The following is a 25684-nucleotide window of genomic DNA, read 5'->3' as shown; positions in this document are numbered from 1 at the left end:
ATACTAGCACTGGGAAGGCGAAGAAAGGAACACATCTGGGGCTTGCTGGCCAGCCAGTCTAGCTGAAATGGTGACCTCCAGGTTCAGTGACAGAACTTATCTCAAAATGTAAGGCAAAGAGTGACTAAGGAAACCATCTGAACCATCTGGCCTGCACAGGAGCACACATAGACAATGACACACAAACATGTGCATAAATTAACACATGAATATATATATATATATATACACACACACATATGTACAAGAAGACATACAAAGAAGGGGAGTTGGGGTATCTCCATGTATGGCACCTACCTTGTATAAACAGGTCTAATCATCAATTTGATTTTCTTGAGAGTTATAACTCTTCTGTTACAATTCCTGGAGTTCCCAATTTAGGACAGAACCTATTCCTTCCAACCTGCCAATATTTATTCAAACAGTAAGCATATGAACCAATGGCTCTACTTTGTCTCTTCATGAACAGCTGAAGGCACGTGCAGAGCTAGAACCAGCAGTCACCAGGCCTGAAAGGGAGGCTGTATGGCAGGATCAGCAGTCATCAGACCTAGGAAAAAGGGAGCAAAACCAGGACCAGCTGTCGCCAGGCCAACAAGGAAGGGTGTACAGACAACACCAATAAGGTAGAGTATAGAGACCGGTAGTCACCATGCTTACAGAAAACACTATAAATGTGCTGAGGAGACATCTGTGGTAGAAAGAAAAAAAAAAAAAAAAGAAAGAGGTACTGGCTGTACCTGTCTACACTTGCCATGTCAAGAGGTATCTTCACTAAGCCTTCCCTTGCATAACTGGATTGGAAGAGTGGGGATCATCCACTAAGCTTTAATTCTTTGTTTCTTTTTGTCCAAGAAAGTTTCTACAGGATTTTATGTCATTTTCAGGAAGTTTGTTAATCAAACATTGAATTTGAAATGTAAATGACATACACCCATAAGATCAGTTCATATTTAAATTTTTTAATGAACATTTAAGATTCATATACAAAAGCTAACAGAGCAATAATCCAATCATGAAATATGTACAGGGAAATAGAACAGAAAATAACTCGATTAACGATTTCTCAGCACTGAAGCGGCAGCAAGAGGAGCCTGTGTTCCAGAGACAATGAAGACAGTGCTGAGGCCAACAAGGACTGAGACCTTGCTGCTTTAAGGTTTTACATTTATTTTCTTTCTTAGCCATCATTAAGGTTGTAGGAATAAATTCATTTTCCACAAAAAAATCAAAGTTAACTTTGAACCAGTTCATTTTTTTCCCCTCCGAGGAAAATGTTTGATCTGCTAATCTAACGCGCTATGTGCTTCTCATTAAATTGGTCTGCATTAAATGTTTGCTTATTCTATTTCTTAATGTCAGTCCATGCAGTGTTTCGCTAATTTTAGAACATGAAGTATCAAAGGCAATTAGTGCTGGACTTAAATGTCCACAGTTTGCACTTCATGGTCAGTGTGCACCCGGCCCCCCATGGTCTTTGCTCTTTGAAGCTGTCAAGTAATCACCACTGGGATTCCTTAAAATGTGTTTTCAGCTGGGAAAAACGGTATGAAATGGCATTGGAAGTAGAAAAACATCATCATATGCTTGGAACAGTTAAAAATATACTTATCTTGTTTGTAAACTATCGATGTTAGGGTACTGAGCATCTGAATGTCAATCACCGCCTCCCATTTCCCTAGAAGGTTGTTTGCTTTACTTATTAAGGGGGCGTCTTTGAAACATCTGAAGTTACACGTAGAAACATCAAGGCGATATTACTTGTACATATTATTAAACATGCAAGATTTCCTGAAAGACAGCGCCCGGCCGGTCTCTGTGAGCTTGGGCACTCCTCGGTTCCATTTCTCTGGGAGAGTAGTTTCCTGGAAGCTTGGGTTTTCCCCTAGCTTACTTTGGAGAGGCGGCCCCTTTTATCACCGGCTCTCTATTCAGGTATGTTGCCCAGTAAACCAAGTTGAAAGTGCCAAACAAGACAGGGAACACAATCCGAGACATCTTGTCGATCTTGCTGATGCTGTTGTATGTTTTCTTACTCTCGGCGGTCTTCTCTTCAGAAGGTTTCACTGGGGCTGAGGAAGCATTCCCGCTCCCTCCCGGCAGCTGTTCCTTTGGGATGTTTGGAGGGTGAGTCAACTTCCCAGTTGAGAAAGCGTTTGTTGACTTGTTTAGTTTGAGTTCGCGTTCTTTTTTCTGCAAAATATAAGAAGGTAAAGGCAGGTCACCTTCCGGCTCTTGTTAAAAAGGTCTCCTGGTATATCTTCGGGAGAGACAAATGAGCAAGGACTCAGCCCTGGGAGAAGACAGGGCCTCCACAGACTAGAATCTCAGCAGGTAGGTGTGGCTGAGCAAGAGTCGTTGTTGATATTAGCGTTTGGTATTTCTCAGGAACCTGGCATAAAGTGAATTAAGATCTCTCTTGCATCACACAGCAACAGTCATTTCTTCAGGTGTGCCTGAGGGAGTGAGCACTCTACGTACTTTGCTGTAACAAACATTCTAGACTGACCAAATGAGAACTAAAAGGAGAGCGATTAAAAATGGTCACTAGAGCGGTCCTTGGTGCAAGGTGTGTCTCACAACCCTGAGGACCATCCATGCGGCTGCTTCTAACAGCACTCCATCCTCTTATTGTTGAATGATATTTCTTTTAAGAATGTATAAGTAGTTATCTCCTGTTGACGGGCATGTGTGCTGTCTCCAGTTATGACTATTCTGGATTCAGCAACTGTCAACACTCTTGTTCACACTGTTCTGATTTTGTTTTGGTTTTTTTCTCTCATATATGAAATTCTAGAAAAAGGCAGAAACCTTGTGTGAAAAAATCAGAACTGCAGAGAGGCGAGGAGAGGAACTATGCAGAAAGAGATAGGCTTAGCTCCCTAAAAGCTAATTATTTGTCGTGGATTTCGGGGGGGGAGACACGTGACTGTGTGTTTACAAGAATTCGACAACTATATGCTTAATGTTTGTGTACTTCAGTTTGGGTAGTTTTTCTTCCAAGAGAATAAAATAAATAGTAAACCACTCTGAACTGCTGCTAATAGTATGCATGGAATTTATTTTTGTACTTAGGAAAATAAAGTGGATGATGGATGAAGGACAGATCAGTGAACAGATGAGCGTTCACAGATGATAAATGGATGCATGGGCATGATAAATAGATGCCCAGATGATGGACGGACAGGTGATAGATTTGTGGATGAGTGGATGGATGAGTAGGTAGATACGATGCACGGATTGCTATAACATAATATAGCAAAATGCTGCCAGGAGAAACAGAAACATTTTAAAAACCGATGCATGTTTGAAAGTACGCATAACAAAATGCTGGTTTCGGTTTTTTTCCATTTCAGTTTCGTTATCAAAATAAGTAGCAGCTCATGAAATGAAGTTTAAGTAAAAGGCAGCATTGTAAGTCATGGAGACTGCGTCCGGACACTAAAGACGTGGGAAGATGAAAGATAAAGAGAGGAAGGCACGGGAGTGCAGATGAGAATAAAGGAAAAATCAAGTGAGAGCCAGACGCAGGAAGCATGGGGCTTCCCGGAGACTACAAGAAGGCAGAGGGTGTGAAGCAGACCATGCCTCTGAAAACCATCACGTAGGCTCCACGCCGGTCTTCCTAGAGGTTACTGAGTATGACTAACCACGCTGAATAGTTCCATCTCTGGAAATCAGTGAAAGAGCACAACAGGATGAAAAATATTTTTCTCAGGCATTTTGAACTGTGCTGGGTTGCACCAAAGTTATGGGGTCTGCAGACACGGACAGCTGACCACAGCTGCTCTGCCATTGGCGCCATGAGATGAGCGAGGGAGTGGGTAGAAACAGCAGAAGACACGGGTCCAGGTGCGTGTGCTCCACGTGGAAACTCGTCTCTGGATCCCTCTTCTAGAAAGAGCTTGCTGACCAGATATTAGCAGCATAAGCCAGCAGTCATACCCTTCAAAAACCGCCTCAGCCAAGGAAAGCTGTCTGACCCTCTCTAGCTGCATCCTTCCTTAGAAAGCAGGCCCCTGATTGTGTAAGCCAGTTTCTTTGAGATGAAAACGTTCCGACTTGGAGTTCTGCCATTAAGACACGTGTCTAGAGGGAGGAGGAACTTCAGGAAGTAAACAAATCAAAGTACCTCTAGTTTGTCCCTGAAGCTGATGAGATTCAGCATGCATACCCTCTCCAGACATATATATAACCTGCAAAGTTGCCAAAAGTCACTATTCCCTGGGTCCCATCACCAGGCCCACACAATCCCCAGCCCATTGCTGCTGGACCCTGCCCCAAACCCCACTTGACTCCCTACCACTCAGACACAAGTCACACCAGCCAGAACAGAGGGCCATGACCCCGAGGTGGGATACCCCAGAGATCTAGGATAGAACCAAACATGAATGAAAGAAACGAAGAGTCAATGAAATGACTCGTAATGACATTCTGCTATACTCCTAGATTGATGCCCAGCTCAACTGTCATGAGAGAGTCTTCACCCAGCTGCTGATGGAAACACACGCAGAGACCCACAGCTAAACATTAGGTGGAGCTCTGGGAATCCTGTGGAAGAGGGGAAGGAAGGACTGTAGGACCCAGTGGTGTCAAGGGCACCACAGGAAAATGCACAGAAACAACCATAGAGATTGAACTGACAACCAGGGAGCCTGCATGGGACTGACCTTGGCCCTCTGCAAAAATGCTACAGTTGTGTAACTTGGCCCTCCTGTGAGACTCCCAGCAGTGAGAGTAGGTGGGCGCTGTCTTTGACTCTGTTGCCAGCTTTTGGGACCCATTCCTCCTACCTCCGCCAACCATATGACCTCATCCAGCCTAGACTCACTACAACTTGATACGCCATGGCTGGCTGGTATCAATGGGATACCCACTTGTATCTGAAGAGAAACAGTGGAGGAGGATTGGTTGGGAAGAGGGGAGGGAGAGGAAACTTTGGTCATGATGGAAAACAAACAAGCAAATAGAGATTGCCAAGAGTCACTCTCAGGCACGACAAGTTAACTAGGAAACGCTCAAAGCACAGGAACTACCTAGAAGAAGCAGACAGCAGCCAGGCTCCTTGGAAGCGGCTCCAGCCAACTGAACTCACAGGAATGGACAGACACTTCTTTCTACAAGACTGAGCAGTGCGCTCTGGCTTCCCGGCTTCTGTAGCCTACGGGCTTTGGTGATTCCGCTGCTTCTGAGTCACTATGTTCCTGTAAGCAACACCTCACTCTTATTCCTTTAACCCCAATATAACTCATTGGTTCCCAGTGTTGGGCTTCGGAGCGATATGCACTTTGGTCTGTGGCTGGTTCCCTATCTAGAGTAAGTGGTGCCTGTTAAGGTCTCCCCGGGACGAATGTCACTCAACACCCACATGCCGTCCAGTGAGGCAGAAGCATCACTTCCCTACCATGCCCTCTGACTTGCTTCGGGGGGTCCACTATGGGTTATCTGAGGCTCTGCTGAGACTGCACGCAGAATCATCACCTTCTGCCTCATCTCACTGCTTTCTCCTCTCTCCGGGATGGAGAACATAGCCTGTTTTCTGAGTTCTTCCAGTTTTCTCTACCAGTGATAATCATCTCACGGCAACACCACCAGGGTGCTCATTCTCTGGGTCTTATGGTGTGCCTGATCTCCCCGAAAGCATACTATGTCCACAAAAAGAGTCTTTCCAGCATTGGGGTAGGGCTCAGCACTGGGGAACAGCTCATGATCTTGAAGTTCCATAGGGTCTGGCAAAAGCCACGATGTGTATAGGATTGGCCAACCCATGTTTCTTTCATTTACCCTATCTCAGGCCTTCACATAGACCTAGAAAAGAGCAGTCAATCGAAGATGACCCAGTTGTGTCTGCACTTTATCCAATTGCAGATTAGGCCTTGCTGTCTGCCCAAGACCTCACAGTCCACCTGGACACAGGAAGGCCTCGCCCTTTGTGCAATGGCATCTCAAGAACGTTTCCACTCAGACCTGACCAACTACAATCTATCACCACGTATGCCCTTAATCGTTCAGGAAGCCGGCCAGAATTTGTCTTCCGGTAACAAGAGGCAGGTTGGTTACCTCCATCTTTCCACATTATTCTTGTTTCTTCCCAACAAACAGCCTTCTTGGCTGCCTTGGCTACCCTCTGTGAGTCTGATAGTCCGAGGACACCCTGTTTCTACAAATGCTCCCCCAGCTCCCCACAGATCAAACACAACAGCCAGACCAACTGTGTCTCCCCAGACCCAGGAAAAAAACCCAAGTAGGCAACATGAAGAAACAACAGGAATACAGAAAGGGTGCTAGACAGTCAGACATCAGTCAAGTGAGCTTGGATGAAGAAACTCAGTGTTAGTGTATTTTCATAAACGTCCACTTAGGGGTAGAGAGAACTTAGCAGTCAGGCTGCGGTATACCTCCAAGCAAGACTCCTCTTGTCAGCCTTCTCCCTCCCATCTCCCAGGTCCTGCAACCCCGTCCTCTTACACAGCCAGCAGGATTTTGAGGTATAATTCTGTGATTAGCACAGGGCTGGGGAATAGAATATGCACTTGGAAAAGAGGATGGATGGTTTGTGGTCAAGTCAGAACCCATGGATTTTCCTTAGGAAAGGAAATATAGTCAACCCCAGATGAGCAAGAGCTAGGGTAGAACCAGATGAGCTCCACGGGACGGAAGCACCCAGCTTTGCCAGCTGGTGTGGTTCAAAAAGGACCTCTAACTCTATTCGTGTATAACCCTGTCTGAACTCCTTTCAGACTTATTTCCCAGAGCAAAGATTAAGATTTCCTTTCAGGCTCCCTGTGAAAGCACTGGCCTCCCCCTTCTCTCAGTACAAAGAACTCGCTTCAATTATCTACTCTGCATCGTATGATTAGCAGGTTGTCATTGGTGGTTTCATTTTCTGTGCACATACATTTTCTCACCACCACCCCCCCCCCGGGAAACAATTCAGCTTGGGACTTTATGCTGCTCTTTCCTCTCAATTGCTTTTTTTAGATTTGGGCGAAATTATGTGTGAGGTATGCAATGAACCATCGTTTGACTGTGCGAAGCTTCACGTCGCTGTCGTGCTCACAGCCTGAGTGGGCCAAGTCGTTTCCTTGGAGCACTGGGTCTTTGGCTGATGGAAAACTTTCGTTTAAGCTGTCCATCCTCTCAAAGACATGACGGCTACCTCAGAAAAGACATAGGGCCTGACCCCAGTGACAAAGGAACACACAGCGATGCGAACTGAGGTTAAAACTCTGACGCATCATCCCTAGAAATCCAGGATCATTTGTAAAAAGAAAATAACCAGCTGACTATCAGCAAGCCCGAGGCATCCACTGAACACTGGACCTTTACTTGAATGAAATTGATTTAAAACAAAGTAGACCATCTGTAAGAACCTGTAAAGGGCTTGCCGCTGAGTGGAAGGACCGTTCTGGAGGGAGAGGTGGGAAAGGAAAACCCTTGCTGAGCGTTTGGACCCAGAACCAGACCCACCTCCTTCGTCAATGGAACCTGCGAAGAAGCAGGGCAGGAAGCCGTCCATTACCTTGATTTTGGCTGCCTCCAGCGCCTTCTTACCGTCCCAAGCCCATCCTCTCTTCGTAAAGTAGTTGACCGTGGCAAATTCGATCAGGGCAGAGAAGACAAACGCATAGCAGACAGCAATGAACCAGTCCATGGCGGTGGCGTAGGCCACTTTGGGAAGAGAGTTCCGGGCACTGATGCTGAGCGTTGTCATGGTGAGCACTGTGGTCACTCCTGCGCAGTGGGGTGGGGGAGGGAGACAGGGCGGAAGACAACATGGGAACAGAGACCGGCGTTCTTTCCCAGAACCCCCTTCTGAACTCAAGGCCTCTTTCTCTAGCCTCAGCTAACTCCTTTCTCCCCAAATGTGCCTGTGATTGTCACATTTTCTGCACAGAAAACACTCCTTCCTTAATTAATCGCCCCTCCCACCGTCCCCTTCCTCTATAGTACTAATTGAAGAGGGCATGGATTTTTGGTCTGATTTGTATATAACTGTGCTCTCCTTATATGGGTAGGTCTGGGGAATCGTTGGTACTTTCGAGGACGTGTTGTGGATGAGTGAGTGTCTCTGTGGGACTAAGGCAAGAACCCTGGGAAAGTCGCAGTGACCCCCACACAGGACTCAGTGTGCTTCATGGAGGTTTACTGTGAGGATCGTAAGCCGTGAGCTGGGACAGAATGGCGCAGTGTGCTCTTTTCCCGTACGTTGACTGCACAGAGATGTTGGGGATATCGGGGTATGACTGCGGCAGGATGGGAACTTCATTTCTTCAAAGCAGGGGCAGTATCTGCTTGAGCCTGATGTGGCTCCAGAGAGACATTATAGTACTTCCCAGCACTGCTGGGTTGCTTGGGCATTACAATGGGCAGATCTGTGTTGCCAGCAAGTGCCACCCTTTGACCTAAGCCGCTAAGGGTGTACTGTACCCACTATGCAGGAGGAGCTGAAAATTTACAGGCACCACCTTGTGAAGAAACAGCCCATCTCTGGAGTCAGGACTGGGAACTCGTACAATCTAGACAGTATCTCCTCTCCCACACTTCTGTGTGACATGGACCTGTGTATGGGATATGGCTAGAATTCCCCTGTCATGGATCAAGACTGTGATGCCCTTCAAATTGGCACTCTGAAGTTCTAATCTCAACTACCTAGGGTTGTAACCCTATAAGGAACTAGGCTCTGCAGAAGCAATGACACCAGCAGACAGTGTGGGCTGTAATCCAGGGTGACTGACATTCTTTAAAAGAGGAAATTCTAAGTACAGAAACAGGGTAAACACTGGGGGTGTGGAGGCACAAACCCTAGGCCTACCAAATGCCAGGGCATACTCCTGAATCAGAGAATCCTTTAAGCCTCAGTAGGAACCAACCCTGCCAGCATCTTGACCTTAGGCTCCTACCTTCCAGAGCCGCAAGACAATGAAGCTATGTTTCTAAGCCAGGCACTGATAGAACTTTCTACAGAAGCCATGCGAAACTCATACTACAATGGAATACTGCAGAACCAATGGTGGGCTAGCTGGGAGACCTGAAACTCACAGAACGTGAAACCTGTGTGGAATTAATGCCCTAGAGACACATTTTGATTTGACATCTTGATTTTTCTCAGCAACTCAGTCAATGACTTATGCTGAGGAAATAGCTCAGTGAGTTGCTCAAACAGGAAATAGTTCAGTGAGTTACTCAGACAGGCCTCCTCTTGGGTCGTTTAATGTTTGAGCATGTGCTGGGAATCTCCAAAGGGAAGTAGACAATCACAGACAGTGTTGTTCACACTTCCCCCGACCTAAGTAATAAATGTCCACTAAGAGCTTATTAAGCCCGTCGACTTGGTGAGTGAGTACCTCCTGGCCATGACCAATCTCCACGCCTTGATGACATATTCTAAGTTAAGTCCTGGTAAGGAAGTTGATGGCTGGGAGTAGAGTGAAGAGCAGGGGGTACCCATGGCTCTTGCTCTTCTTATATACCATCAGGATATAGATATATATATAATCTTCCTGTGGAAGGAGAACTGTAGATGTAGGAGCTAGCGTGTGAAGTGTACTTCACAGTGCACAAAGATACAATGCTCTATTGTCACAACTAATCTGCAAAATTGCCTTTTGTTAAGTGGGAGAAGACCAAAGATGCCTAGTGGTAAAGGTTCGATCCCAGCCCCTAGTTGTGGAGAGTAGCATATAGTCTTCCATTCAAGGGGAGGATCATACCCTAAAAGAGGACACCGGGGTGCAGCTTCTGTTTGTCTCTGTCTCTTTGAATCCAGCTTCTTTGTGTCTGCAGTAGTTGGAATGCAATTGGCCCTCATAAATTCATAGGCAGTGGCACTAGTACGAGGTGTAGGTATGACTTTGTTGGAGGAGACGTGTCATCGTGGTGGTGGGTTTTGAGGTTTCATCTATGCTCAAGCCATACCCAGTGCCTCAGACCACTTCCTGTTGCCTAGAAGATGTAGAATTCTCAGATCCCCTTCCAGCACCATGCCTATGTGCAGGCTGCCATGGCCCATTCAACCTTGATGATAATGGACTGAACCTCTGAAGTGTAAGCCACACAATTAAATGTTTTCCTATAGACGAGGGGCCACAGTCATGGCGTCTCTTCATAGCAATACAAACCATAACAAAGACAATGTCTACACCTTTGCCTCCCATTGTCTCTGCCTCGAACTGTCTCTGTCCCTCTGTCTGTCCGTCATGATGTGCTTCCTTTCTTGCCACAGGCCAAAATCGAATGGCCACAGTCTAAAATCTCTGAATCTGTGAGTCAAGAGAACTCTTTCTTCCTTTAAGATTGGTAAACACCGGCGCTATGTTACAGTAACAGAAAGCTGACTAGTGAGTGCAGTGAGCTTCAAGGTGAGACAGAGTCAAACCGTCCACTATGGCCAAGAATCTTCCTACGTTAGATCCTGCTGCGTCTAATGTCTTAGGCACACACAGTGATGGTTTCCTAGGGTGTTATATGATCGCATCATTCTTACGTAGCTATTTCCTCTCAATAGAAACATCCATTCCTGGGAGAACCACAAGCCTTGTGAATTTGCCTCTGAAACTTACTAGTCTCATGTAACTTAAAGGTTCTAAGAGTTGGCAGGGCAGAGGTGGTGCACACCTTTAATCTCAGCACTCCAGAGGCAGAGATGTAGGAGCTAGCTAGGATCTCTGTGAGTCTGAGACCAGCCTGGTCTACAAGACTAGTTCCTTGACAGCCTCCGAAGCCACAGAGAAACCGTGTCTCAAACCATCCCCCCAAAAAGGTTCTAAGAGTCACAGGGCCCTTCATCCAGGTTATATGAGTAGAGACCAATTGTCAGGGGAGGGTAGGCTATTTATGGAACTGCCTGCATGTTGACAGGGATGCCACTCCCATGTATCATCAGGTTGTTTCTGTAAGGAAACTCTCACCTATGAGCCTGTAAGCTACCCCAATAAGATAAACTCACTGGCTCACCAAGACAGACTTGGGGGAACCATTTCTTTGGTCTGTCATCGGTGTCTCACCTGGGAAGAACAGGCATTTCTCACTCCTCTCGTGAAACGTCCTTCAGTAGTCATCATTTGGCATATGTTGAGGACAGGTTGTGGGATCACCTCGGATTCCCAAGCCCATAAACACTGGAGTCTCATACAAACTGGCACAATCTCTGCATAGAACCTTCAGGAAGTCTCTTACATGTAAGGGCCCATATCTAGATGCCGTCCAATACCTCGTACAATGTGGCCATCAAGTAAAGAATGGCTGTACTGTACTTTTAGGAAATACTAGCAAGACAAACAGCTTGAGCATGCTTAGTACAGAGGTATGCCGGCGTTTCACTTCTGTGGTTGGCTGAGTCTGAGAACTCAGTGCCTGCAGACACAGACAGCTGGAAGCGTGTTTGCATACGACCACACGGAGGGTGTCCTAGTGTCTAATGGATGACTGTATTTTGTGGACAGTCTTAAAATGGGATGCACATTTCAAAGGGAACCACCTGAAAATTCACAAATAAATACCTGATTGCAAAATGCCAGTGTGCCCAGCCTAGGAGTGTAGTTTGGTAGTAAACTACTTGCCCACCATTCACAAGGAGCTGGATTTGCTCCCCAATAGAAGGGAGGAAGGAACAAAAATGGGGGAGGGATCAAGGGAAGGTTGTTTATAATTTCACATCTTCAAAAGATCTTCTAATGAGGAGAGATTTTCTAAAATTGAAATGATAATGAAGCAGAAAAAAATAGTATTCCCTAAACTCCCATTAAAAGAAAAACCCCGTTTCTTCTTAAAATTTTTAACTAATAATTCAGTTTGTCTCCCAGGTCACAGTGGCTAGGTAGTAATACAAATGTGGTAGCTATATTCGTTAGCTTCCATTTACTGTCACAAAAATACCTGAGATAATTAACTTTAAAAGAGGAAAGGCCTGGTTTACATTTTGGGGGTTTTAGGTCATGGTCAGTTGGTTCCTTTGATTTGGTGCCCGAAGCAGAATACCAGCCATGGCAGGAGCATGGAAAGGAACAAAGCGTATCATTTCATGGTGGCCAGGAAGTAAAGAAACGAAAGTCCCAACATCCTCTGCAAAACCATAACCCTAATGGTCTGACTTATACTAGGCTCCACTGTGTTAACGTTCCAGCTCCTCCAAATAGTGCCAAGATAGGGAATGACAAAACAGTTGCACCAACACTTTAAGCCTGAACACCTTGCTCGCAGAAGAAATACAGAGTGTTCTGCAAAACATGTTTTGAAGAATTGAGACCAGCATGGTGCTATGCAGCACACCCTAAGCTCTTGAGACACACCTAAAAAAACCCTGTTGCAAAAGGAGAGCTTAGTTAGCTGACATCCTACATAGTCTCTGTTCCCCTTTACTTCCTGTCTGCCCTGATGAGCTCATTCCCATCTCCCAAATTCTTTTCTACAGTGCTACCTAAGGACCATGCCTTTAATACACAGTTCAAATGTAGCCGTGACATTAATTGTTACTGTTTAGACCAATGTCAAGCCCTGGTTTAGAGGTACTCACCAAATACTGTCCTAGCTGGGACAGATTCTCGATTTAGCCAAAATGACACTTGGGACAAGATGACTGTCATGATGCAGGGAAGGTAGGTCTGGATGACAAAGTACCCGATCTTCCTCTTCAGGTGGAAATGGGCAGTCATGATTGTGTATTCACCTGCAGATACACATGGAAATCAGTCCGTCCGTCCCCCCCAAGGTTTACTGCCCTACCCAGATGATTTCACTAGGCTCCTTCCTCTGCCTTCAATCAAGCTATTGTTTATTTGGGTTATTTGTTTAGGTAACTGGTAGCATGGGGTGACTGGGCTTCTTTAAATTTCATTTTTGTTGTTTGATGATTTTTGAGAGCTTCATACAACAGCATTGCCTCGTTCCTTACCTTCTCCCCTATGTCCTCATCCTAAATTCATGATATTTTTTAATTATGATTGTTACAGTATGAACATATAGGTATATGCAAATACATATATACAACTTACTGTGTTCAGCATTGTGTGCGTGTGTGTGTGTGTGTGTGTGTGTGTGTGTGTGTGTGTGTGTGTGTGTCCAGGAGTAACCAATGGGATTGGACAACCTATGCAGGACCTCGACCCTGGAGAAAACTGACTCCCCCCTCTCTCAGTACTCATTGACCACCTGGACCTCTTCATCCAGGGATGGGAATTTCCCTGTCCATATTGTCATGTCATTTGGTGTGAGCATAAGTTGCCCATATTTAGGCAATCAACATCGTTAAGGGTTCATCAGTGCAACTCCCCTGTCTAATACAGAAGACCCCTTTGCAGTCTTTCTGTTTCCTCTGCCCTTGCATGATTTTCCCTGAGTGTGGGCATTGCTTTGGAGTGGTCACCGTGCAATCTGCCTGGCTTCTATTTGTTTGTTTAATTAATTTGTTCATTCTCCTCTCATACGATGCATCCCAACACTGCCTCTCCTCCCTCCATTCTTCCCACTCCCCCCCAAACACGTACTTCCCCTCTCCCCCAGATCTGTTGCTTCTCCATTTCCCATCAGAAAAGAGCAGGCCTCCCAGGGATATCAAGGTGCAATAGGAATAGCCACAGACTCCCATATCCAGGCTGGATGGATCAACGAAGCAGGGCTCACAGGGGCTCACAGAGACTAAAGAGGCAATCATGGAGCCTGCATGGGTCTGCGCTTAGGTCCTCAGCATACACGCTGTGATTGTTTAGCTTGGGTTTTTTTGTGGGACTTGCTGCCTGGCTTTCTTAAAGGTCATTTCATAAGCAAATCTTGTGAACCCCCACCCCCACCCCCCGCCTCTGAAGGGCCCTTGCTGGTGCATGCCTTTTTGGAGAAAATCAGATTTGTGTGTTTCATTAATCCCCCGTCAATCTGTGTCATGCTGCTTGCCCCCCCCACCCCCCACCACTTTGCAGGGTATAGCAATCAGGATCGGAGGATTTAGCATTTGCAGATAGAAATCAGGCTTCCAGAGCCCTGCCTGCTGTGGATGAACAGATCCTCCCTATTTTCCCAGTAGTGGAGCTCCAGGGAGACAGGACAGCTACCGTCTGCCAAGGCCTGATGCTTTCCCAGCCCAGGTGGAGAGGAAGAAACAGCCACACAGGCCACAGACCTGGGAAGCTCATTCTCTCTGCCACCCAGCAGAGAGACCAGCGTCCTCTGTTCTAAACTGGACTTCCTGGGCAATGTCCCATTGCCTCCTCTGGATTTGCCTGGCTGTGTGGGAGGCAAGTGGGGATCTTCCATTTTTTGCCGAGAATGATGCCGTCCTCATGGTTAACTGGTAAGGAGCTGTGGTGGGCAGGCCGTGGGTCTATGAGAAGTGAGGTTTCCTGGACCAGTGTGTGTCTCCCTAGAGACTGAAGGGATGCTTTGAGATTTGTAGGCCGTGAGATGATCTGGAGATTTCCTCAGTGAGTAACCTTGGAGGCTGCTGAATTACTGTGATCACGTAAACATCATCTTGGGGTGGTTCCTGTCCAAACTCCGGTTATGGGCCTACGTATGAGGGGGTAGAGGTCTTCAGGCTGTGTAGACAGGTCATTGGCATGTTGGAAACTACTTAAACCAAAGCCTATCATAGCTCAGCCTGGTTGCTACATATCATGCCCCCCCAAGACCTGTTTATGATGTCATGGATCATGGTTTAAAAAAATGGCTTCTTACAGGACAGGAGCCAAAGTTCTAAGCAATGCCTACCCATTCTTGGGATGGGTGCTTTTCCAATAGCCCCGGGCAACTGAGAGCAGGTAAGAGGTCAAGCAGACTTTCAAGTTCCTTTGAAATGATCACATTTTGTTTCTCCATAACAGCTGAAGGCAAGAGATGCCATTCTAAGTACGGTGGGACATGAAATTACCATCCTTTGCATTCTCCTTGTCTTTGCTTCCATATTGTTGACTTTGGAGTTGTTAGCAACAAGATTGGGCAATGCATTTAAAACGATGTCTTTGTAGAATGCAGGCTGGAACAGACCCTCTACTATGAAATTTGAAGGGACTGTATGGAGCTATTCCCAAAGGCAGCACCCTGTGTCAGGGCCCCAAACCCCACCACATACCTTTCCTTTCACTTTCATAAACCCAGATGTGAAATTCTACTTCCTTTTCCTGTCACATGGCACTCCCCACTCAGGCTCTCATTATCACTCAGGGATGCCCAATGCACTGGGCTGTTGGTAGGCGGGACCCTGCCCTGGAGGGTGAATGACTAGGAACAAGCAGTAAGCTAACCAAAGGCTTCTCCGAGGTTCAAACCACATTTCACAGCCATGGCTTGATCTGCCCCCTTAAGAACTGTCTCTCTGGTTACATGGGGAAGCATTTGCCAATACCACTGCTGGTGATAGCTTGGGTGATGCCTGCCCTCGGCCAGGAGAGGTGTGGCCATAGGACTTCAAGGTTGTGCGGGCCAAGCGCATGTTATTTCTTTGGCCAAGCTGGACTGCCCTACAGGGACGAGTTGGTATGTGTGTGATTGGCAGCATCTACCTCCTTCTTAGTCATTTGTCTATTGCTAGCGTGGTTTTCCAGGGTCAACCACGGGATCTCTGAGCTGTTCAGAGAAGGAAATAGGGGAATGGTCAGCAGGAGGCACCCCCCTCTTCGTGTGGAGACCACCTTGTTTCTCGTGAATGGGGACGGATACCATATAAGCAGATCGCTGGGCCTCCAGACAGGACCCACATGTACAATGTAGATGCCACATGCACCACAAATCAGTGGCCTCTCCATTCCCAGGTCACTGCAGCTGGTGCCTCTTTGTCAAGCTGCAAGAGGCCCTACAGGAGTCTGAGTGGCTCCTGCAAAGTAGGACATGGAGCCATTGAAGTGGGCGTCCCTTAGGCCCAGGCAAGGAGTCAAGCATCTCTTACCTGTGCTGGTGCTGATGTTCTCGGTGCCTACAGTCTGCCCCATGAGGTGGTACTGGTTGAGTCTGGAGCCATCTTCTGCCACAACCACAGACTTGGTAGAACCATTGGTCCAAACATAGACCACTTCAGAATTGGGGTAAGCATCTGAAGGGAAGGGGGAAATAAAAACATGGGTAAGTGGAGTGGTTTCTACTGGGGCTACACGAAGATGCTGATGAAAGAGGGATAGTATTGAGAATCAACCTCCAGGGTTAGAAAGCATCTAGGGTGGTACACCTGCACCATGTGGGTGGGACCCTTTGCTGTTTCAAAAGACTGGGTGCACCAAACATACCACGGAGTAATCCAATTCCCGTGTATTGTCTCTTTCCACCTACCAAAGAATAGAGTCAGCTCTGAGACGTATGCCTGACATCCCAGCAGGTCTGTGACCATGACTGGTCACCTATCCTGTGCCATAGTTCTCTCATCTGTGGGATGGGGTGAGGACAGGACCAACACCTGAGATTTAGGTGGCAGCCTGACTTACACAGTGACACCTCGCTGTAGCACACCAATATTACTCCCACGCCAAAACTTCCCTGTGTACTAACCACGACATCCAGGGTGGACGGCTGCTAGGGCAGACAGGAGCCCCGCCCAAGGGCCACGCCTGCCAACTTGTTACTCACATGGAAAAAGACACTATGCAGATGAAATGAAAGCAATGGGAAGGAAATCCAGAGATTATCTCAGATTATCACTGTGGCTATGGGTCCAGCCCAAACAAAAGAAGCTTTCTCAACCAGGAGCCAGGAGTAGATTTGCAAATGAGTAAAAGACTCAGCTGGCTATTGGCTCTCGTAAAAAAAGGGACTGCAGTTCCAAAAGGAGGAAATGAGCCCTAGGTGGCAGTTGGCAAGGAGTCAAGGACTTTTACCCACGGCCACATGGAACTGAATCCTGCCCAACCCCCCAAAGCCTGTAGACCTACTGAGGCTGTCCAGAGGAAAAATGCAGCCCTGCTAGTACCATGATGCAGAGGGGACAGAAAAATCCACTAGGTTCCATGGACTTCTGCTTAGAGAACCCTGGGGCAACACAAGTGTTATTTTAATTCGTAGAGTTGGTGATCGTTTGTCACATCATCAGCAATGGAAACTTAGGACAGACTGGATGGAGGGCAAACACAAGTATCTCCCCCAAGCAATTCGTGCTCAGTGGGAAGAAGGAGCCACGACAGGAAACCCATGAATGAGGCGCGGCAGGAAGTGCTGTGAAGGCAGGTCGGCTGAGAAGGAAGAAGAGGCACGTTAGAGAATGGGTCTCTGTGTGAGAGTCCTTCTACTGGAAGAAGAAGCTTCGGTCACGAGTGATGAGGGAGACACTGATCTATGAATATGTGTTAAGTCACTCAGTGTTGTTTTATTGAATGTTCCTTTAGCAGGTAGCTGTTGTAGGTCCGCAGGGTTTGTAGCAGGGAGATATCAAGGATTGCTTTTCTCCTCTGGTAGTGTGCAGAGTACTTTCCAGCACCATGAATGCTAGTCACCAAGGGTGGAGCTTCTAGTTAGGTAACAGCTTGACTCCTTCATGGTCCATGATTCATATATGTGAATCTTGTCTTCAGAAATAGGGAACTTACCAATAGGTTATAAAGAGTAACCAGTAACCTCTTGTGATGTTTGGGTGTTTCCATGGAACACCTTTGACCAATGACTCAACAAAATGTCACCCATTCCTGGAGGTTTTACTTGGTGGCATAAGATGTCTGATGGGGCATCATCCACACCAATATTTGGAGACTCTATTTCAATTTCTTCCATATATTTTAAGATGCATATGTAGTAATAAGTATCCATGACTTTTCCCTCCACACATTCCCTCTTTTGCAATGTTTTCCCACGATCTCTTCATTTAATCCTCTTATTCTAGTCTCCCCTTTGTCTTTTCATAACAATACATTCTATTTTTCCTTCCTTGATAGATCCCATCTCCCCTCTATTTTCTTACTAGGTACCTAATATCTGTGGTTATTCAATATACAACACACACATTGAGGGCTTGAAAGTTAAAATTTACATGTATGAAAAATATATACATATATACATACATACATACATACATACATATGTATGTGAGAGATGTGTAAATCTGGATTAACTCATTCAGGATGATTTTCTAGCTCCATCCATTTACCTGAAAATACCATATTTGATTTTTCTTAAGAGCTGAATAATATTCCACTAGGTAAATATACAGCATTTTCATCATCCAATTAGACAGTGGAGAGAAATCATGGCTGTTTCCAATTTCTGTCTATTGTGAATACAGCAACAATGCACATGAATGAACAAGAATCTCTGTGGTAAGATATAGAGTCCTTTGGGTCCATATGCATGAGTGGTATAGCTGAATCTTGAGGTAGATCTGTTTCCAGTTTCAGGGGAAGCACTGCACTGACTTTTACAGAGTCTGTGCAAGTTCGCATGCCCACCAGCAATGGATGAGTGCTCTCCTTTACCCGTGTCCTCATCACGAGAATGTCATTTGCTTTGTTGACCTTGGCCCTGCTAGCAGATGTGGCGTGGCATCTGAGACGAGCTTTACTTTGCATTTCCGTGACTGGTAAGAATGCCGAACAATTCTCAAAGCATTTCTCAGATATCTCCATTTCATTGTTTGAGAACTCTCTGCTGAGTGCTATGTGCCATTTTAAATGGGTTGTTTGTTTTCTTGATGTACATTTTTAGTGCTTTAGTCCTTTATGTGTAATTTGCAAAAAAAAAAAAACTTTTCCAATTATGTAGGCTGTCAGTTTGAATGATGGTGTCTTTTCCTACAGTTTCCCAGCTTCATGAGGTGCCTTTGACTATTTCTTACTCTTCACCCAGTGTGCTATTTAGAAAATCCTTTCCTACGCCAGTGAGTTCAGTCCTATTGCCCACAGGGTTTCTGGTCTTCTGCTGAGGTCCACTGATCCACTTCAAGTTGAATTCTGTGCAGGGTCATAATATGGATCTATTTGCATTCTTCTTCATGTAGACATCCAGTTTGAGGAGCTAAAGATGTCTTTTTCTCCAGTGTGTATTTCTATTTCTCCAGTGTGATTTCTTTGTCAAAAGTCAGGGTGTCCGTCGGTTTGTGGATTTATATCTGGGTCCACAATTTAATTCCATTGATCAACACACATGTTTTCTGACAATACTACGATATTTTCATTACGATAGCTCTATAGTACAACTTGAAACCTGAGAAGCTGATGATTCCAGAAGCTGTTTATTATTATTATTATTATTATTATTATTATTATTATTATTATTCAGGATTGTTTGGGCATCCTGTTGCTTGTTTGCTTGCCTTTCTGTCTCTCTGTGTATGTTTCCATATACAGTTTAAAATTGTTTTTTTCTTCAATTTCTGTGAAGAATTTTGTTGTGATATTGATGGGAAGTGCATTGAATCTATAGAACGCTTTTGGTATAATAGTCATTTGTACAATGTGCTCCTACTGGTCTATGACAAGGGGAATATTTCCTTTTTTCCTATTTTTGTATCTTTTTTATTTTTAAATTTAAATTAGAAATAAGGTTGCTTCACATGTCAATCACAGGCCTCTCTCCCTCTCCTTCCCCAACTTCCATGCCTTCCCACCAACCCCCATTCCCCTCCCCCATTTTCACTCCTAGAGTGCATCTCTCATTGTGGGACAAGCACCCAAAGTCTATTTGTATACCCAGGATAAATACTGATCTACTACCCAAGGCCCCATAGATTACCTAGACCTCCTCACTGACACCTACATTCAGGGGGTCTGGATCAGTCCCATTCTGGATTCCCAGACATCAGTCTGGGGTTCAAGAGCTAACCCCTTGTTCAGGTCAGCTGTTTTTGTGGGTTAAACAAGCCCAGTCTTGACCCCTATGCTCATCACTCCTCCCTCTTTATCACTGGGACAGCTCAGGGTTTAGCTGTGGGTATCTGCCTCTGCTTCCATTAGTCATTGGTTGAAGGTCCTGGTTCCCAGACTCTCTGGCAGCGGGAGTGTAGGTTGCTACTCAAGGGGAGATCTTTCTATCTTCTGATGTCATTTTTCCATTTCTTTCTTCTATAGCCCAAGGATTTTATTACACAACTCTTCCACTGGCTTGGTTAGAATCATCACGAGTTACTATATATTTTTGAGGTTACTGTGAGAGACACTGCTTCCTTGACTCCCTTCTCATCTGAAATCATTACTGATTTTTTTTTGTTGTTGTTGTCTAATTTTTGTAACATGCTACTTTGCTAGAAAGCTTCATTAGCTATGGAAGTTTCCTAGTGGAGTTTTGAATGTTTTATGTATAAAACTGTATCACCTGAAAATAAAGATACTTTGACTACTTCATTTCCTAGTTGTATACCCTTGATTTCCTTGTTTTCTGATTGTTTTATCTAAGGCTTTAAGTATTATATTGAATAGGTATGGAAAGAGTGGACAACCTTATTTTGTTCATGATTTTAGTGGTAATGCTTTTTTTTACTCCTTTTATTTAGGTTGACATTGGTCATGGGGCTTGCTATACATTACCTTTTATACAGTTTTAATCCATAGTGGTCGGTCATATACAATGTATATGTACATATACAATGTATATGTACAATGTATTTTTGTGTATCTGTTGAGACTTGTTTTGTTTGTGTCCAAGTATGTGGTTAATTTTGGAGAATGTTCCATGAACTGTTGAGAAGAAACTGTGTTCTTTTATGTTTGGGTGAAATACTTTGCAGATGTTTTCAAGGTCCATTTGATTTATGATGTAATTGAGTTCCAGAATTTCTCCATTTACTTTTTGTCTGGATGATCTGTGTATTGGGGAGAATTGTGTATTGAAGTAACCAATCACCCACTATCACTGCGAGATATTCGATTTACGATTTTAGCTGCAGTCGTGTTTCTTTGTGAACTTGTGTACCCTTGTGTTTGGTCTATAATTGTTTAGAATTGCAATATCCTCTTGATGGATTTTTTTTCCTTTAGTGAGCATGTAGTGTCCTACCTCTTCTGCTTACTTTTGGTGTGAGGTCTTTTTTTGACAGATATTAAAATGACTGTATCTTCTTGCTTTTTGCATCTGTTTTTTTCCCCATTCTTTTACGCTGAGTGATGTCTACCCCTGGTGTTAAAGTGAGTTTCTTGGATGCAATAGAAAATTGGATCCTGGGGCTGGAGGGATAGTTCAGCCGTTAAAGGCTAGGCTCACAACCAAAAATATAAGAAAATTGGATCCTGCTTTTTTATCCAATATGTTAGTCTACATATGTTTTTTTTTATTGGATACTGGAGACTATTAATATTGAGAGCTATCAACAACCAATGCTTATTGTTTCTTGTTAATCATTGTTAATGGTGTAGATTTTTTCCCATTTTTTTATTAACTGAGTTTTGATAATTTGTTTCTTCTATCTTCTTGGATGTAGTTAATGTCGTCAGACGGATGTTCTCCTTTTATAGAGATGCACTGATAGAAATTGTTTAAATTTGGATTTTGTAATGGAATATTTTTCCTTCTCTGTCAATTGTGATTGATGGTTTTATTGGGAATAGTAGTCTGGACTGGCAGTAACAGTGTTTTGGAGTTAGTAGACACCTGGACAGGTCCTTCTGGCTTCCAGAGTCTGCATTGAGAAGTCAAATGTTTTTCTATTGGGGCCTGCATTTAGCAAACTTGGTCTTTTAATATCCTTTGTTTGTTCTGTACACTTAGTTTTTGAATAAGGATGTGTTATGGGCAATTTCATTTCTGGTCTTGTTTCCTTTCTGGTATTTGGCAGTCTAGGTGTTTCTTGTATCTCAATAAGCACCTCTTACTTTAAGATTGGGAAGATTTTTTTTCTATGATTTTGTTCAAAATCATAGGCCTGGGCCTCATCTCCTTCCTCTGTCCCTGTCATGTGAGGGTTTGGTTTTCTCATAATATCACAGATACCTTGGATGTTTTGTACCTAAGTAGGGTTTTTTAATATTATTAAACTTCTTCTTTGACTGACCTTTCCATGTCTTCCATCTCGTATTCAACACCCAAGATCCTTTCTCCCATGTCTTGTACTCTATTTTTGCCTCTTACCTTTGAGGTTTCATATTTGACATCCTCAGTTTTTCATTTCTAGCTTTATTTCTGTTTGGATTTTTCATTTGTGATTCTATTGATGTCTTGAATTGTATTCATTAGCTTATTAAACACTTTGGTTTTCACTGAGTTCATTAAGAGATTTATTCATATCCTCATTAAAATCCTTGTGTGTGTGTATGTATATATATATATGTGTGTGTGTGTGTGTGTGTGTGTGTGTGTGTGTTATTTTGAATTCCTTGTCTTTTGCTGCAGTCGTACTGTGTTTCTGTGCTTCTCAGGGCCTATCGTAATAAGGTTATTGGTTTCTGGTGGAGACATTATACTATCTTAACTGTTCTTGTTTTTTGTTTTGCTCTAGGATCTAGGCATCTGGAACTATGAATCTTGAGATATTTCTTGGTATTAATATCTGGTCCTTTTTTATTGGGTGGGTGCTCCATTCTTCAATTGATGTTCCCCTCTCTGGATGCTAGGCAAGTGTGTTGGCTGTAGCAGTGCCTGATAAAGAGTGCGTCTGTGGATCAGCGAGTGAATGAAGGATTGGAGTTGTGGTAGGAGTAAGACTATGAGTAGAATGAATCAAGCAGAAGACAGAATATCGGTATCAAGGATAAAACTGAGGGTCTAGACCGAATAAGAAAAGCACATAGCAATTTTTAAACACAGGAAATGTGGGATATCTTGGAAAACTTCCCTGAATTATAGGCATAGGTGAAGAAAAGGAATATCAAATCAATGGCATAGACCAGACCTTCTGCAAGATCACAGAAGAGAACTTATTCAAATAAGGAAATGTAAGAAGCACATAGAACACTAAATAGACAAAACCTGAAAAGTCCCACAGAATATCATAATTAAAACACTAAGACTAACAAACAATGTTTATTGAAATCTGCAAGGAAAAAAACCCCACGAAGTCATCTGAAGGAAAACCCATCAGAATAACACCTGTTTCTCAATGGAAGTTTTGGAAAACAAGAAGAGCCTGAAGCAGTGCATTCCAAGTCCTAAAAGACGATGACTATCAACCTAAAATAATAGAGCCAGCAAAACTATCTGCCATGATGGAAGGGGAAACAAAAATTTTCCATAGTAGAAACAGCCTAAAAAATGGATACCTCGCAAGCCAAACCTACAGAAAATATGGGGACCATTACTTCAGGATGAAGAGGAATGAGCATAGCAGGGAGAAAAGAAGAAGCCATAATTATTTAAACACAAAAACAATGAAAACAAAATAATAAATAGCACCAAAAATCAGCAATACAATGAACCCAATTAATACATACACATTTCAGTAGTAACTTTAAATAACAGTGGGCTCAATTCGCAATCAAAAGACATGGGCTGGCTCAATGGATCAGGAAGCAAAAGTCCATGTATCTTCTGCCTCCAAGAAACACACCTTAGTTTTAAATATAGGCATTGTCTTATAGTAAAATAATAAACAAAATATTCCAATCAAATGGAACCAGGAAGCAACCAGACGTTGCTCTTCTAATATCTGGCAAAATAGACTTCAAATAAAAAATAAACAGAAGAGAAAAAGTAGGACCTTTAATTCCAATTAAAGCCCAGTTAGCCAAGAAGATATTACTATTCTAGCTATATATTCACCAAACTCGGGTGTGATCCAACTTCATAAAAAAATCTATTACTTGATTTAAAGTTACAGATTAATATCAATCCAATAATACTCCCCTTTCTCCAGTAGACAGTAAAACTGAAAAATGACATCCAAAATAAAAAAAAAACTTCTAGCAAATACACCGATGCATAGAGATCAAATAACTCATTGTAACAGGTGTTAGTAGGCTCCAAGATCTTAACACAACTAACTCCATGATGGAAGTTACATCCAGCCTGGGAAACTCAGCACACAGAGAGTACCACCTGCCAAAATAAAACAAAGACCTACTCCATCAAGGTTCATATTTATGGGAAAGTCTCTAAATGTACTAACTTTACTTTTGGGCTTCTGTAGTTCTGTTTCTGGCTAACTGTTCTTGTTTCTTGTTACTAAATAATGAATGGATCGAATAAGAAACAAAGAAAGAAAGAAAAAACTTCCTGGAACTAAATGAAAATGAAACCACAAAACAACACATCAAAACCTCTGGGACATATTGAAAGCAGTTTTTTGGTTTTTTTTTTCTGGTAAATTTCATAGCTCTAAGTTCCTACATTTAAAAAAAATCAGAATGAGCACAAATAAATGGATAAATGATACAATTTAAAATGCCGGGAAAGAAAGAACAAACCAGATTCAAAACCAGTCAATGGAAAGAAATAATAAAATTCAGAGCATAAATCAAGGAAATAGAAACAAAGAAAACAAAGTAATCAGCAAATCATGAGCTGGCTCTTTGAAGAGATAAAGAATGTTGACAGTCCCTTGGCCCAACTAACCAGAAGAAAGAGAGGACCTAAATCAACAGAATCAGAAATGAACAGGGAAACATTATAAGAGACACCAAAGAATTTTTGAGTATTTATAAGGGAATATTTTTAAAAACTTGTACTCCACAAAAGTGGAAAAACAAACAAAAGAATTGGATGAATTTCTAAGCACAGCCCAACTACCAAAATTAAGCCAAGAAGTCATTAACAACAGACTCATAACAAATGAGGAGTTGAAACAGTAATAAAAATCATTCCAGTTAAAAAATATGCTCCCAACCAGATGGATTCTCAGCAGTATTCTACAAGTATCCAGAGAATATCTAGACAGCCCTTCTTAAACTGTTCAAAAATACAGAAACATAAGGAGCACCACAAAACTCCTTCAAGGTAGTTAGTAGCACTCAAATATCCAAAAGTAGTAGAGACAACAAATAAAAAAGAAAACCACAGGCCACAATGAGCACAGACTCAAATGTACTCAGTAAAATACATACAGAATACAAGCATGTATCAAAAAGATAATTCACCATGACCGTGTTGGGTTTTCCCTGAAATGTAGTGAAGGTTCAACATTTTGGTATGTTGTGTTTTCACTTCCATTAATTCTAGTAAATATTCTATTTCTCCAGTGGCCATTCATCATTTAGTAGTCTGTTGTTCAATCTCATTGAATGTGTGTACTTTTTGGGTTGTTTGTTTGGTTGGTTGGTTTTGGTTTTTCAAGAAAGGGTTTCTCTGTGACTTTGGAAGCTGTCCTGTAACTAGCTCTTGTAGACCAGGCTGGTCTCAAACTCACAAAGATCCTCCTGCCTCTGCCTCACAGGTGCTGGGATTCAAGGCGTGCGCCACCACCTCCTGGCCTATTTTCTATTTTGTATTGCTCTTGATATCTAGTTTTGCTTCATTGTGGCCAGCAATGATATAAGGAAATACTATAATTTTCCCACATTTGTTGAGAGATGCTTTGTGTCCTAACACATGATGTATATTAAAGAAGGTTCCATGGGCATCTGATAATCATGTATGCTCTCTAGTGTTTGGAAGGAATGTTCTGTAGATATCATTAGATCCATTTGGTTTATGATATCAGTTCTATTATTTCTGTTAAAAGTTACCTACTATGAGTGTATTGGGCTTTATGTCTAGTGTCAATTACTTCATGAATCTGGATGCAATGGAGTTTGACACATACATGTTTTAGATAATGTCTTCTTGATGACTTGCTTCCTCAACTGGTATGAAGCGCTCTTGATCTCTCTGATTAGGTTTTGTTTAAAGTCTATCTTGTCATATATTAGAATAGCAAATTCTG

General features: G+C 43.4%; 1 protein-coding gene across 6 annotated transcripts in view; it reads right to left on the bottom strand.

The window, feature by feature from the left end:
- Positions 1 to 946: 946 nt before the first annotated feature.
- Gabra5 (gamma-aminobutyric acid type A receptor subunit alpha5) overlaps positions 947 to 25684 on the bottom strand; it is an 89473-nt gene continuing 64735 nt past the window's right edge. For all 6 annotated transcript variants that reach the window (XM_005082586.3, XM_013122430.3, XM_005082585.4 and 3 more), the window contains 4 exons: positions 15875 to 16018; positions 12515 to 12667; positions 7523 to 7734; positions 947 to 2193 (listed from right to left, as the gene is read on the bottom strand). In XM_005082586.3, the coding sequence (XP_005082643.1) occupies positions 1891 to 2193; positions 7523 to 7734; positions 12515 to 12667; positions 15875 to 16018 (812 nt within the window). In that variant the 3' untranslated portion in view covers positions 947 to 1890. The remainder of the gene's footprint in view (positions 2194 to 7522; positions 7735 to 12514; positions 12668 to 15874; positions 16019 to 25684) is intronic.

Source organism: Mesocricetus auratus, unplaced genomic scaffold, assembly GCF_017639785.1.
Source record: "Mesocricetus auratus isolate SY011 unplaced genomic scaffold, BCM_Maur_2.0 Super-Scaffold_100030, whole genome shotgun sequence".
NCBI lineage: Eukaryota > Metazoa > Chordata > Mammalia > Rodentia > Cricetidae > Mesocricetus > Mesocricetus auratus.
The sequence above is the reverse complement of the archived record's forward strand: the minus strand, read 5'-3'. Positions and strand labels throughout refer to the sequence as shown.